This window comes from Larus michahellis, chromosome 1, assembly GCF_964199755.1.
Source record: "Larus michahellis chromosome 1, bLarMic1.1, whole genome shotgun sequence".
Taxonomy (NCBI): Eukaryota; Metazoa; Chordata; class Aves; order Charadriiformes; family Laridae; genus Larus; species Larus michahellis.
In genome coordinates, this window is record NC_133896.1 from 151441724 (window position 1) to 151457281 (window position 15558).

Below are 15558 nucleotides of genomic sequence, written 5' to 3' on the forward strand. Positions count from 1 at the left end.
ATTCGCAGCAATGATGCAGGCTCTGAGTTTTTTTTCCCAGGGCTGAGTGTTCTCATCTCCTTTTCCACTAATTTTCCCTTCTGATCAAGCATCAGGTATCGCGGTGGTGAAGAGGTGAATAAAAGGGAGCACAACACTAAAATGATTTAATGTGGTTAAAATATTCGGACATGGCATATGTGAACACAATTAGCACTGCCTAAAAATAGTTCTAATGATGAACAGGGCTATGCGGTGGCATGTTATAATTTGCCCAATATAACTCTTCTCTCTGGATGTACCTGACTGCGCTCTGCTCGGCTGATCTTCGACATCAGAAAGCGCTGTCCTAACAGAGGAGGTCTTATGGAAAGGAAGCTTGTAGACACTTTGCCCCTTTTCCAATTTGTTGCAAAATTCATTACAGAATGCTTCAAATTAGCTGGAATATTACATTTCATATGCAGAAGTCGTGCTTATACGGACTCTACTCAAAATTATTCCTTCTGAAAGAAGGTGTACGCATGTCTGTTCATTTCAGGATAATTTTTATCTTTTTGTTGATTGTCAGTCCATATGAGGAAGCGAGAGAGGAAAGTCTTACAGGTTATTAAAAAGATGGTCTTTAAATACATTCTATCTCTCTTGTTTCTGTCTACCGTTAAAGACACAAAGCATGATTTTATGACTTAAAAAAATAAATCACTTCTTAATACTATTTATGTAGGGACATGGTCACACAAATTGCCATTGGTCACATAGATGGACTTTTGTCCTGTTGAAACGACAAGATGGATTTGGCTGGTCCTAAACTCCTGTGCTGCAGACAATCCTGCCAGAAAGATGCATTTCCAGCGCTGAGCCCTGGCATCCCTCAGCGCATACATGACAAGGAGGAAACAAGGAACGTATGTCCCCACTGGAGCTGTGGGTACAACTTCAATCAGCCTTAAGCTTTCTGGCTCAGCCACGGCCAGGATGACACTGGAGCATGGATGGGTCTCCTGGGGCTGGCAGCCCACGCTGGCCGTGGGCAAGGGACAGCCCTGGGACCCCTGGGAGAGCACCAGGCTGGGTGGGCTGCCGTCGGCCTGTGGGGCTCTGGGTGGTGAGCCAGACCAGGCTGCGGAGACTTTAATTTTATGGTGCTGAAGCTGTTCCTGGTGAACTTTCTCGAGGCTGCTCTTCGCCTGAGGTCTCCTGTGAAGGGACATGGCTTTCTGTTTGTCTTGGCTTGCCTGCGGAGGGGCTGGTTTCGCTCACACCGCTCAGACCCCGCAGGGCCAGCCTGCCCCTGTCCCTTCCTAAGGAGGGCAGCCACTTGCAGGCAAATGCTGCCTTCCCTCTTCCTTTGCTGCTGGAAGCACAAGCAAAATCAATGAACCCGAGAGGATTGTTCGGTGCCTCCCTGTGCACCATGCGCAGAGGGTGTCTTCAGCCTCTGCATTTACCTGCTGCTGCAGGGGGATACTTATACGATCACTTTTTTTTTAAAAAAAAAAAAAGGTATTAAAGTTGGGTCTTTCCTTTCAAGATACAGCAGGGGCTGGACTGTGGAGCCATGTCCCCGGGCATGTGTTCTGATTGCTTCTTCAACTTCTGTTTATACAATTTTACAAAATTTTGGCAGGAATCAAGAGCACATACCAGGGTGTTGGCTTTTATGAATCCCACGGGATGTGAAAGTCAAGCTGACTGGATGAACTTTGGTTACATATTCCAGACAAGCACAATGACTCTATTTATTCAGACTTGGCAGCCAGAATGCAGATTGACTCTGTGGGTAATAAATTTTCACAGCCACAAAACTTCAGCGGCAACCAACCTGATCCTGTGCAGAAAAAATGCATGCAAGGAAGCAGACTTGGGTTGCAAAAATATGTTAGATTATTATTCCATGTATGCGTACCAGTCAGTTAATTTATTTGGCTATTGATTGACATGAATTGCACAAATGATGCCAGGGATCTTTTTCCCCTTAAAGGAACTACTTTCTATTACAGAATTTTCATATTGTAAAAGGACAAGTAGGGGGGAAAAAAGAGGATTGTTCAAATTACAATTGACAATCTCCTTTTAATATTTCACCCAAGACTGCTTTAAGTTATCCAGTGACCTCTACAGAGAAGAGCAGGGTATTATAATGGGGACAGTTTCATGTGCTATGCCACACTTCAAGGAACCAAAAGGCAATAACCACTACAATTCAGTACTCCGAACAATCTTAAGTACAATTTTGACATCTTCATGCTACAAAGCTTCGGATGCTTTCTGGGAGAGATGATGATGAAATTATTACTCTATGTGTTATAAATCAAAATGAATTGGCTCTTTAACTTGCAGATTTATGTTAACTACCTTGGTATCTGTTAATTGCATGCTCTTCAGATATTGATTGGGGATTAAAAAGTATATTTTCTTCAATCTGTGTGATGTAAAATATGCCAACAGGAAATTTTCCTTCTGCATATTAGATCCTATGATCACTGCCTGTAAAATTAAAACGATCAGTTTAAATGGATAAACTATGCTCATTAAAGAGGAAAAATACATTTATGTAATTAAAATTAAGAGACTAATATGTGTGGATAACGTAATTACTGTGGGCGCACACACACTCAGCTCAAACCCAGCCTCTTTTGTCTCTCCTGGGTCTGTGAATCTCACTACCTTAATTGCTGACGCGGAGGGAAGGGTTGGGAATGCCTTGCCCACTGTGGGTCCCGAAACTCTTAATCATGCCTTCGTCTTGCATTTGGCCTCCCTTGCCCATGGCTCACATTCCCTGGGTCAGTCGCAGCCCTCCAAATGCCAGCCCTGGGAGTGCAGGAGCACCTGTCCCCTTTTTCCTCCGCTTCAGAAACTTCCTGTTCGCTGCTCGGCGATTTCAGGCGCAAACACGAAATCTCCTCTGAAGTTTTCCAAGTCTTTCCCCTAAGTTTCCCTGTTTAGAAATTAGCAAAATGAAAAGCTTCCCGGTTCTTGTACCATTTACCTTCAGCTCTTTGAGAAATTGGACTAAAATGAGTCTGATTGCTCAAAGTTTAATTTATTACACAAGGAGTATCTGGGAATCACTCGTGTACTATGCCTGTCCCTTCATTTTTGATTTCTTTCTTTCCTCTTCCCGAGCTCAGGAGGAGATCAGAGATTAAAGAGCCTCAGAATTAGGAAGTAGAAGGAAACGGGTTCTCCCACTGACATTTAGACACAGATCCACGTTGTAATCTGTGCGTTTATTGGCAGAGGGGGTCTGTGTTATTCTTTTTTGGGCCTATTTCCTGCTAGGTAGATGGAAACGTAGTGTTTTGTTTATCCAGCAGGCACAGTTATTTAGGATTGTTCATGAAGCAAACCTGCAGGTCTCAGCTGAGGATCTGCAAAGCATTTCACATAGCAGGAGCCGGCCTGTGCCTCCAGGAGATTTTTATCTGCGCAGTCAAGTTAGAAAAAAATGTGACGAGGAAAGGGGACCAAGTCACGAAGTAATTGCCGAAGGTTGCTCACGCCGGAGCCCGTGATGATTAGAAGTGAGCAATGGGATCTCAGCTCTGCTCTTTCCCGCAAACTCTCCCCTGGCTCTGCAGAGCCTGTTCAAGCACCGAGGCGAAAAGACCCAGGCTGTATCAGCTGTACTTTAAAGCTCCGGTTACGGAGCGAAGACCTTGTGTAGCACGCATAATACAGAGCAATCCAAGCGCATGAAAGATATTAATAGTTGTAAGTGGCAGCACTAAACTGAAGGTGCTGCGTGTGCACGCTCTGACAGCAGTACTTTTCCACTCTCCCTTCTCCGCCTAAATCTACTACTGTTCTTTCATTTCCTGCGCAATACACGCTTTCACAGGTCTTTTTCTGCTTGTTACGAAGCAAAACAGAATTTCAGCCCTCAGGCTTTACCAGCTTGTTCCATACTGATATCCACTGCGCAGGATCCCATCTCCCTTCCTTCCTGAAGGACATGCCATCTCTCCTGACTGCTGGCTCTCCCCTCCTCTACCACCCAGCTCCTCGCTGCAAGCACCACCGCACCTTGGTGTGCTATTGCTATTCTTCAGACATCCCTTCTGTCCCTCACTTTACTTTGCCCTACGCTGTCTATGCACTGTATTTTAAACTATCTAGACAAGCAGGAAGAGTAATTAAATGTGAAGTGTTCCGGGATGAAATGCATTAAACAAAAAGAAATTGCATAAATATGTAAATAATTGAATCTATGTGCTGAATCTTCTTAACACCAAGAAGCTTTACTCAAAGTAGATGAAATAATGGTTTAGTATAAATATTAAAAGGTTTTGATTTACCTGTTGTTTGGAATATATTGTAAAATAGAGACTTCTAATAACAAGAGTTAAAGAAAACCCTGGAAGAGCTTCAAGCCTACATACCTAGAGCTATCTGTCCCAGATCCTGAATTTCAGAAGTCTAGATACCTCCAGTTAGCCTTGACTGAAGTAACCACACTTGAAACCCATGTTATATCCAGGTGTGGATCCATCTGTGAGATGCAACCAGGGGCAGTACCACCCTCATATGCCCTGGTGAAGGTACAGGACATGCGTTTTAGTGCAAGAAGGAAGGGAAGTGGCTTTTGGTCTCATCCCCAACCACATCACCCATGCCAGTATACCAAGAAGGAGAGAGCATGGCATAGCACGGCTTGGCACTGAGGCACTCGGCCGACCGTGGGAAAGTCAAGATCTAGTCCTATTCTAGTGAGTGCTTAATGATTTAGGCAAAACACAGTAACGTTTTAAGGAAAAATTGGTAGAGACCTCCCCCCTGCCAACAAAACCCAACTCTCCTGACAGATGGAAAACTTTGGCTGACGTATCTGCTCCCAGTCAGGTACTCCGGGGTTGTTAAAACCCAGGCAATTGCCCTAATTGCTGTGTTGTGGAGTGAGCCAAACGCACAGCCAAGGCTTTCTCTCAGCTGTCCTTAGCTTTCTTAGCACACATGGGCCACGCAGAGACTGGACTGAAAATGTTCAGAGGGGAGGCGAGGGCTGGGGGGAAGCCAGTGAGGCTCTAGGCAGGTAAGACTTAAGCAGCCCAGCAGCTAATCCCTGGGGCCAGCTCATGATTGCAAAGTTTGGCCTGAACCCTTAATCCTGAATTCCTGTTTCTCCCCTCCTTGGCCGCTCTTTAAAACAAAACAAAATCAAATCAGGAGGAGACTGATACAAAAACCTTCTGGGTCGCATCAAGATAATAAATCAAGAGTGCTGCGGACCGTTCCCCGCCAATCCAGCAGTTCGCACACGGAGGCTGGCTCCGAGCAGCAACATCTGTTACTCCAGTTACAGTACTGCCATGTATTTTGATAACCTTTATGTATGTTTTGAAAAAGCATTAGCAAAATATTTGCAGTAGTTCAGTCTTGACATGAAACATGCTACAAGTGACATGTTAGCTGTCTGGTTCTTACCTGGTCATTCTCCTCTTCATCGCTGCTTAACTTGAGGTCATCTTCTAGCATTCTGGAAAGCAAGCAGTAGAATAAATTATAATTTACCAAAATGCTTTAGCTCTGATGTCTTCTCTGAGCTACCGTAAACATTTAATAATTTAAATAGAAAGAAAATATATTTTATCCCAGTAACTCTGTAGATGTTTTTTCTTATTCAGTTGCTATCAACTAACTTCTTAATTCATTTCCTACTATTACTGCCTAAGGGAAAATGTTTACTAGAGTAATAATGGATTTTGCAAAGATTCTTGTTATTACAATCACTGACAAACAATTTTTATATGCTAAAAATAATATTTTTGATGCTGACAGGTCAGTAGTCTCTCGGAAAGGAAAATTTTGCTCCATTTGGCTTTGAGCTTACAAAAAAGAAGTAGATATTTACACTGGCAGTACTGCAGCACAAAATAAGATTCAGTGATGTTTCCCAAAGGCCATTTTTACTTTATTGCATGTTTGATGTAAAATTGACATTGACTGAAACAATTAAAACCAAAATATATTGTCTCAGTGCACAAAAGTATCCATAAGGATTTCACTGTCATACAAACATAGAAAACAATGCATCTTTTCTAATGGCGATTTTATCCTCCTTTCCCTTATCCTTTCCTCCCCTTCCTTAAACTGGCTCATGAAGAAGAGTAGTTTGTTTTTACCACCATGCATTTTTTTTTACAAGCTGGTGTGAAGTAACCAGCAGTTAAAGGAGATGAAGAGGTGCAAAGATTTCCCCCAGTGCTTGAAAGGTCTTGAAGAATGGGACCTATTTTTAAAAAATGCCTCTGTAATAATAATAAAAGTAATAATAATAATAATTCAGAAAGTTGCTAATTTTTATTGCGTTCTGGGAAAAGACAATCTGTAATTTTGTCTTAGCACCAGAAGAAAGCTTGGTGAGCAATTCTAACACATCCTGTGACGTGGGTGGTCCCCGGAGTGTAAATATATAAAGAAGACATCTGTAGTAATTTCAAACCACCTCCTTGTACTTGTGCCTAGATCTTCCAAGAGCGTGCCTGAAAAGCGTGATTCTTACATGGGCGACATGGTGTGCCGCGTCTTAAAGGAGCACCGAGCCCAACCACCCTCTCCTCAGCTCCTCGCTAGATGTACAGTCCCTGCCTGTTGCTGCCATCACAGCTGCTTCCCCACTTCCCCGCGGCACCTTTTGGGGAACGTAGGTGTATAGGAACAAGATCGGGGGTCAGAGCAGAAACTCCCACTAGTTCATTTCTTGAAGACTCCTGTCCTGCTTTTTTTCCCACATTTCCTTCTACTTGTGCCAAGATTTTTCCTCTATAAACCCAACATACCAAGTTCAGCAAAATCTCATGGCAATGCGGGCGCCTCAAATTTATAGGACACCCATTGAGTTAGAGGAACTTGACAATCTCACAGCAAGACATGCCTGTGTTTTATCCAGAAATATGTCCACAGGCAGGAAAAAGCTCCCTCTGCCATCTTCCGAGTTAGCAAAAACTCCAGTGGCCATGTCGATGCAGCCACCGGCCAAGCTAACAAGCCCTGCTGAGAAGTGAGCAAAGGGGACAGGTAGGAATGACACGGGATATAGCTCCTAGGAGCTAAAATATGTCAGAGAGGCAAAGCTTCCCATACACATTGCAAGATCCACATTGACTTTGGATTCCCACCACTCGTAGGGATCCAAATAATCTTATAATTGCTCATTTTTTTATGTAGATCTGTTTAGGGGATCCCTGAGAAAACAGTGCTTGAAAACATAAAGCTCAGATCTGGGACTGGCCGCTATGTAATTAGATGTGACGAAATCTGCACTGATAGTGATTTAACCAGACAGAGATGTGCTTATTGTGTGAAAAGCAGGGCGCCAGGGGTGTCACTGCCTGCTCTCCCTTGAGCTTGAGTATGTGAATTTCTGCTAGTGAGGTGGTAGCTAAATACATTATTTAAGATCTAGCAATTTAAATGGAAGTTGGAAAATCAAAAGTGTACAATGAAATGTTCTAGGCGGCTCCATGTATTTATTAGTGTCCTGGCTTTTTGTATCAACATAGAAAAAACATGTGTATTGTCAATCTGTGATTAGAAGCAGCTATGATGCTTCCAAGCCTTCAGGTTGAGTGGAGGTGTGAGTGGAGCGAGGGTGAGGCACCAGGAGTGCAAGAATGAGGCATCCACACAAAAGGAACAAGCAACCGCAGCGCTGGCCCATCAGCCTCTCCTTGCTTGTACGTTTTAGCCCGTCTTTATTTTCCCTGTCTGTTTCTCATTTCAGAAGCGCTGCTCTCCAAGAAAAGCACTGCCTGCCTGGGGCTCGCGGCCCCTTTTGGAACTACCGTCAGCGTACAAACAATCTCCTAACGCTGGGGATAGGAAAAAACAGGTCATCATAAAACGCTTGCTTGCTTGCTTGCTTTTATTCCCTAGAGTAGGATCTGGCCTGCCTGATCCATGCATTTGTCACAAGGCTGTATCAGGTTAAGACAGCTTGCCAGTGTAGAGGTCTACCTTGTAAAGGCGGGAGCGGTGCAGGTATAACCTCTGTCCCTAAAACTCTTCACTGGTTCTCAGACTGGGAAACTGGTGAGGGGTCTGGAAAGCTGGTGAGGGGTCTGGAGAGCAAGTCTTATGAGGAGCAGCTGAGGGTGCTGGGATTGTTTAGCCTGGAGAAAAGGAGGCTGAGGGGAGACCTTATTGCTCTCTGCAACTACCTGAAACGAGGCTGTAGCCAGGTGGGGGTCGGTCTCTTCTCCCAAGTGACAGGCGATAAGACAAGAGGAAATGACCTCAAGTTGCATCAAGGGAGGTTTAGACTGGATATTGGGAGAAATTTTTGCACTGAAAGGGTTATTAAGCATTGGAACAGGCTGCCAGGGAAGTGGTTGAGGCACCATCCCCAGAGGTATTTAAAAGACGGGTAGATGTAGTGCTTAGAGATATGGTTTAGTGATGGTTCTTGTCAGAGTTATGCTGACGTTTGGACTAGATGATTTGAAAGGTCCCTTCCAACCTAGGTAACTTTATGGTTCTATGATCTATGATTCTATGACTGCATTCACTGTCAGGGGAGGCCCTCAGCCCTGATCTATAAAGCTACAGCCGGAGCAGGACACACAGTCACCACCAACTTCAGCTTCACCCACCAGCAGTCCTGGAAAGGGAGGCTCTTTGGACACCAGGCAGCTCTCAAAGCCCAGGCTGAAGCACACCCTGGGTGAGGAGGAGGTATTTGTGTTAGAGGGACTCTAGTTTGCATTAAACACCCTAAGGATGCTGGTTCAATTTTGAGTCTGGATGCTTTTGAGGAACACTCCTCTTCAACAGCGCATCTCCATCATGACAATGATGACGGTTAAAAGAAAAAGTCCATAACCGCACCAGTAGAACCCATTTGAAGAGAGGGAGTAGAGAAGAGAAGAAAAATACTTTAACCTCACAAGAGGCATTATGTTAATTTGTAATCTATCTGAATAGCACTTTGGCACAGATTCAGCACCGAATGAGCTTTGGCACACCCTATGTTAGCAGAGCACTTCAGATCATGTTTAAATCAAACCCCTGCTCAGGAAGGAATTTCTTTAGGTATTCTGGCAAACTAGTATAAGGACGGACAGACAAACACATACAAGCTCATGTGCAAACACAGCATTTTCAACACAGCCTATCTATAGCTATTCTCTATAACACCCTTTTCAGAATACGCAAAATCCAGGCCAGTAAGTGACATTGTCCATAGGCTCAAAGATTTTTCAAAACGGATTTGGCTTTGATGTAAAAAGATGAGTAAATATAATTTTGTAAACAAAGGCTAGAAAAATGAAGTGGTACTTGAAGTGGCTCTGAAAAACACACACCACCACTTAGGGCTCCTGCACTTGAAAAGAGCGGGTATGGTCAGGAAGTTATTTTGCAGAACCTAATTACACATTTTTAGTGAAATCTCTGCAAGTTCACAGAGGCAGCGAGGGGTGGGAGGCTCGGGCAGGAGCGCTCACTGTACTCTAATTAACGCGTTTGTTCCTTTCTCTGCAAAGAGCATGACAGGTAGAGACGTAATGAAAGGAAATGAGGATGAGTTTGGGATACTGAGAAATGCCTCAGCAAGCCAGCTGGTTTCTTTCTCCAGTAACCAGCTAAGGGGTTTCAGCCTGGGGTGCTGATCCACTCAGTTACCGTAGGAAAGGAGGGGGGCAAGGGGCTACTTACAGGTAATGGAAAACGGACAGAAAGTAGAGGGCATCGATAGCCAGTACCTGGCAATACCAACGTGATTTGAACATCCAGTTCTCCTACTTAGCTTAATGGAAAGCCTGACTTCTTTCATCTGGGGGCTGCTCACTGCATTGGTGCGGTAGGCTGTCATGGGGGGGTGACCATGTGGGGCGCTGCAGATGGACCCTGCAGGACTCCTGCTCATCCCAGCATGTTGAAGGGCCAGGAGATGCTCCCGGTCAAAAGTACCTGGGATTTGAGATGGGAGGTCATCCAGGGCTGCCTGGGAAGCACCTTGCTCAAAGGGAATGGTTAAGTTGAGAGGGAGCTTCACCGTTTTCTCCGTATTTTTTCATGATTTGTTGTTGCTGGAAAGTCAAGTCCCAAGCAAGAATTATCTTCAGCCCCAGCCAGAGTCCAGGGGATAGCAGGAAGACATCTACTTTCCCCTCCAGGAAGTAACATCAAGTTTCAAGTGTGAGGGTAGAGCCAGGGCGCAGGTCAGAGACTTTTGGGTTTGAAAGAGCTGGACGAGAAAGAGCTGCTGGGGAAGGAGATGTCAATGGTGCATTGTCTGGGGGAGGTACTCTTCAACAGCCATTTGGGAATTAGTTGCAACTTTTAATGTCTGGAGCCAGTCTGAGACCCTTCCAGCGTAGCCCGACTTAGGAGAGTATCTACTTTCTTCCAGGGTGAAGACACCGAGGAGTCATCCTGCACATCTCCTTGTGAATGTGAAAGAGTCACTTTAACCTCTCATACATTTCACATTCCTCAGACTAATGAATTCTTTCCTTCCCCCCTGCAAACTACTTATTGAGCTGTAAAACTCTCAAAAAATGCCTCTGTGGTTTTGTTTTGTGATTAGAGAGATCCTCTTTTGGCACATAAATCAAAGGACGAGAGAAGAGGCCCTGAAGATCCTCAAGAGAGGTTATGAAAATGAGGGGCAAAAGCCTCCTTGTGTCCTTCTGCCAATGGTTTGCAAGCCCTGAGCACAAACATACGTATATTGCAGTTGTCATTTAAATAAATTCAGAAGTCACCATCTTTGCAATTTGTGAAAGAGCTCATGAATGTGTTAATCTGATCAAGGATATTGTTCCATTTTGATGCTAGGCAGCATCTCAGTCATAATACCATGTTTATTACAGACTTTTGTGATTTCTGCTCATTATGTAGGAAAGGAACTTCAGTAGTGGAAAAATACTTTGATTTTAGCTGAAGAGGAACCCCACAAAGCAAAGAGTTGTGATGAAATATGAAAATCAGATAACTAAGTGCTCACACCACAATGTTTCATCTGAATGAGACTGTTTGGAAAATTATCTTATTTTTTTAATGCACAATATTGACATTTTATTTTCTTTCCCATAAATGCATAGTGACCTTTCAAGAACTGGACATTAGTTTCAATATTACCAGAAACCCAGGAAGAAAACGGATATCATTCTAAGTAGCAGTATGCTAGAAGGCTCTCAGACTGGCTCCAGATGTTTGAAGTCACAACTGATGCGCTGATATAGGAGAAGAAAAGTATTGCCTCACGTTGTAGCAAAACAAAACCAAACCTTCCTGGAGGCATGACACTGTGCAAGACCTTTAACTCTTGTTCCCAGCAAAATGAGAGAGAACGCCAGGTGGGAATTTGCCGTTCCTATCCAGACTGTGCCCTTGTGTTACTGGGATTATTTCAGCTACGAGTGCTCACGTACGTAATATGACTTACGCTCCAATGAGACAAATGTACCTTTGGTTTCTGGCTGTCTTTGGTTGCTTTCTAAAAGAGAAATGCAAGGAAAAATAGTAAAAAAATATGGAGAATTCATAAGAAACAGATGAACACGTTTCCTTCGTTTTAAAAAAAAAAAAGGAAAAAACCTAATATTGTTGCTATTACCTTGGTTACTTGCACATAACAGATGGCCAGTTATATTTGCTACTTACCTACAGCCAAAACAGGTATTTCAAATAGCTTTGTTTACTAATCCTAAATAGAGGAGTAGCTGTTTTCATACAGTAGTAATTTTTAATTAATTAGATCCTGAGTGCTGAAATTATTTTTCACTTTAGTGCTATAACTGATGCAAATGTTTCACTTTAAAAAAGCTCATGCATTTATATTATCTGAAAAGCGTAGTATTTATTCTTGTTTTATACGAAATACAGTCAAAAGCTTACGGATTGAGGTAAACAACTAGATCAAGAGGATATTTTATAAATGCTGTAATAGAGCCTTCAGCAGGCTTGTAAGACCTCTGCAAGCACTGCTTGCAGCATATAAAATTCACCCTGAATATACGATGTTTAAGTTGTAAAAACCCCTCAACAAACAGTTTGTGCAAGTTCTGCTACACAGAAACATGTAGGAAAACACGATTATATAGAATACCGTCAAATCTAATTAAAAACAGAGGAAGAAAGCCAGTAAAATCAGGATGGTGAAATATTAATGTACTTAATGCTGGAATGAAGCATATATATCAATGTGAGATTTAATTCCAGAGTGTAGAATTTAAATGCCCGAAAAACGGACTCAGTCTATAGAAATAGAATTAGCAATTCCAATAAAAAATAGATGCTCTGAAGGAAAAGTTTTCTGTCCTTGGCTTGCATCCATCTAGGCTGCCCTACACCGCTCTCCAAAACCATTTAAACCGGCTAAATGCTCTGCTAAATTCCCATTACACTGATGGTCTCATTAGAAATGCAAGGCAGTCCTCTCCGAGTGATACAGCCATTACTCTCTCCTACAAGCAGAAGTTGAAATAAGGCTTCCTCCACAGCAGCTGCACCGGCGAGCGACTGCGTTTGCCCCAGTGATGTTCTTTCCCTTTAAAGAAGGGGAGAACAAGTGCAAGTTGAACCACATCCCAAATTTTCTGGCTCCTTGGCAGGGTGGCAAGAAAGTGCCCCGCAGCCCACAGCACTTCCTCGAGAACGGAGTTTGGGCAGAAGGACTCAGACTACCCCCGTAAAAACAGGAGAATTTCTTCAGAAAAGCAGGGAAACGAACCCATGTGAGCCCATTCCCTGAGCAAGGAAGCCACCTAAAAACGCAGGAATACTCAAGAGAGAGGGAAAAGTGATGAGCGACGTACTGGTGTCTCACGCCTAAGCACCAACCTAAGTAGTCCAATCACTCTGAGGACTTAGCAGAGTTTCATGGCTAATCATGCTCCGTGTGACAGGAGGAAACACATTCAGGGAATAAAAGTTATGAATGCGCTGCTCGCAATTTTCCAATCCATTTCTTGCCTCCCTGCCCCTGTTCCCTCCAAGCTCTCTGGGTGTGATTAGCAGTTATTTACTAACTCCCTGCCTCTGATTTCCTACCAATTGCTGATGCTGCCATCTACAAAATACTAATTTCAAATGCGAAATGAAATAAGAGTGCATGAACTGCGCTACCGCCTTGTGTGTCAGCAGTTGTGGCAGACATCTCAGGGAATTTAATGTGTCTGAGACAGAACTGCCACTGCCAAGTCTCCCCACTGAAGGTGCAGCATCTGATTTTGTCCTTGGTGATTATTTCCTTACAAATAGCCTCTTTCTGCCTAATCCCCAGCCTTACAAGCATCTGTCCTCATGCTGGAGTCATCATCCCCCACATTTTTATCCTCCTGCTCTCTTGCGGATGACTGCAGTCATCTGTATAATGCTGACCATTCATTTAGCAACGTTCACAGCCGATGCTGCGGTGGTGTTTATTCCTATCTCGCTGGTTGGCTGAGGGAAATGAGATCATTTAGGCTAGAGGTTCTCAAACTTTGCTCAGGTATCACTGTGCGGAAACAAGAAGTGTTGCATCATCCAAGCGATGGGGAAAGTGGCAGCTCTGTGTCCCTGCAAGATGCCCCAGGCTCTGCCCCGCACGCCAGGGGCTGGCACCATCTCTCCATGCCGGGGCATCCTGCTGGCACCCACTCCCACCTGCCTGCTCACCTCCATCTCAAGCACTTTTGGAGCTACAGCTTCCCAGGGTAGAGTCCTCACTCGAAAACGGAGTCAGGAGGACATCCCTCGTTCTGGGTTATACAGCTTCGTGTGGTTGGTTTCTTTCAAGCCTCCTTTGTTTAAGTGAGGTGAAATTATTAAATTATTCAGACTATTTGATAACCTGCTCCATCCTCATTGTTCCTTTCTCTGTCATCCTCCACAAAGTTCTACCATCAGTGCATATAATTTCCTACCACGTCCTAGTTGCCAGCTCCTCACAGAATGAAATCAGCCGTGGTTGATAAGAACTTATATTTCTTTCCTTGAAAGTAAAATATTGAACGCAAATAATTATACTGTTGTCCTTCAGTTCCTTGGAATTAAAGGAAACCCATTTGGGCTACCCCCAAACTTTGTGTGCAGTAGGAGGTACCAGGTGACCTGTCCTTAGACTATCTTCCATGGCCTTTTGGCATACTGCATAGCATTAGTTGTCTCCTGCAGTTTACCCCACATTTCAAGGTACATCACAAATGACCCTCAGATTTTACTAGCCTTTGTGGCTACAAGGTAGCATGGAAGATCTGACGCTTACAGATACTTGTATCTAGGGTAACTGATTTTAAATAATTTATTCTCACTAGACACTGTTCAGCTTCCTGCCTGTCTGCTAGGCACCCTGCTTTTTCTCATATAAAAAAATATTTATTGACTCTAATATTATTAATGGCTTTAATATTTCCAGCTAATAAGGGGCTATTCCTAGATCTTTTGTTATTGTTGTTGTTCTTTATATACTTTAAGAAAACCCTTATTCTCATTGTCCTGGAACTTTCCTCTGGTATCCTCCACTACTTTTATCCATCTTCAGTATTTAATGATTTCTCTTTTAGATTGATTGTTATCTTCCTCTTTCATGTTACATGTATTTTATACTTCATCTTCTTTGCACAGATTGCTTTTTCGTTTCTAATTGCTACTTTTACTTCACCACTGAAGCTGAGCTGGCCTTCAGCAAAATTGGGTTTTTCCTTGATAGTGGAAATGTAGCCTTTTGCTAACCTAACAAACTCTGCTTAAAAAAAAATGCAGACTTCCTTGTTTCTAGGTTTTTCCACTCCATTTCTGGTCAACAATTTCTGCTGCTTTGGGTCACCAGCCTTTCCTTGTTGGGACTGGCCTTTATTTGTCCAGCTTGGGCATAATAAAATCATGATCCAGTTCCCAGACAACCACGTGCTTCCCATCCAGTGACTGATTTATCAAAGCAGGGGTGGGTATGTCTGCTGAAATGTCCTCGGTGCTACAAAAGTGCCACAAAGACTGTCCACAACCTTTATTTTAATTTAATGGCCAGCCATGCTGGACCTCTGGTGATACCATCAAAACAAAGACCTCTGGTATCCACCTGAGGAATCTGCCTTTGCTTTACAGATCAAGGCCAAAAGAGCAGCTCCATCCCCTCCTGTAGCTGGAGTTGATATTTGATGATGTTCTGGCTCTGGGATAAAGAAAATGGTTATTTTATATCCCTGGCTGGAGCTTTTCATGTCAATAAAGACTAGAGGAGGGGAGGAACAGGCTATTTTTGTTCCTCCCGATGGGCCATGCCTGACAGGCAGATACAGAGAGACTATTGCAGAATATATATATGGCACTGAGCAGTGGGACAGGAACATATGGGAACTATACCTCCTCCATAACCTCCTGAGCTCCAGCCAGGAGCTGGAGCTTTTCACGGCTGTGAAAGACACACTAGGACCCCCCAAAGTTTTCAGCATTTCCTTTTAAATACTTTTCCTAGCCATTTCCTGGAAAGCCACTATATGTATTTTACTCAATCCTGTCTGCAATACTTATAGCTTCATTTAGTTTTAATATAGTTATAAATGGGCTGTAGCGGCCTGCTTCTTTTAATAACTAAGTAAATGAAACCCTGTCTGTAATAATAAATGAACCATCCATCTGGGAGGC

At 43.5% G+C, this 15558-nt stretch overlaps 1 protein-coding gene across 2 annotated transcripts in view; it reads right to left on the minus strand.

The window, feature by feature from the left end:
- The window catches only part of AFF3 (ALF transcription elongation factor 3), a 339067-nt gene that overhangs the window by 97128 nt on the left and 226381 nt on the right, over positions 1–15558 (minus strand). For both annotated transcript variants that reach the window (XM_074609144.1, XM_074609140.1), the window contains exon 8: positions 5410–5461. In XM_074609144.1, the coding sequence (XP_074465245.1) occupies positions 5410–5461 (52 nt within the window). The remainder of the gene's footprint in view (positions 1–5409; positions 5462–15558) is intronic.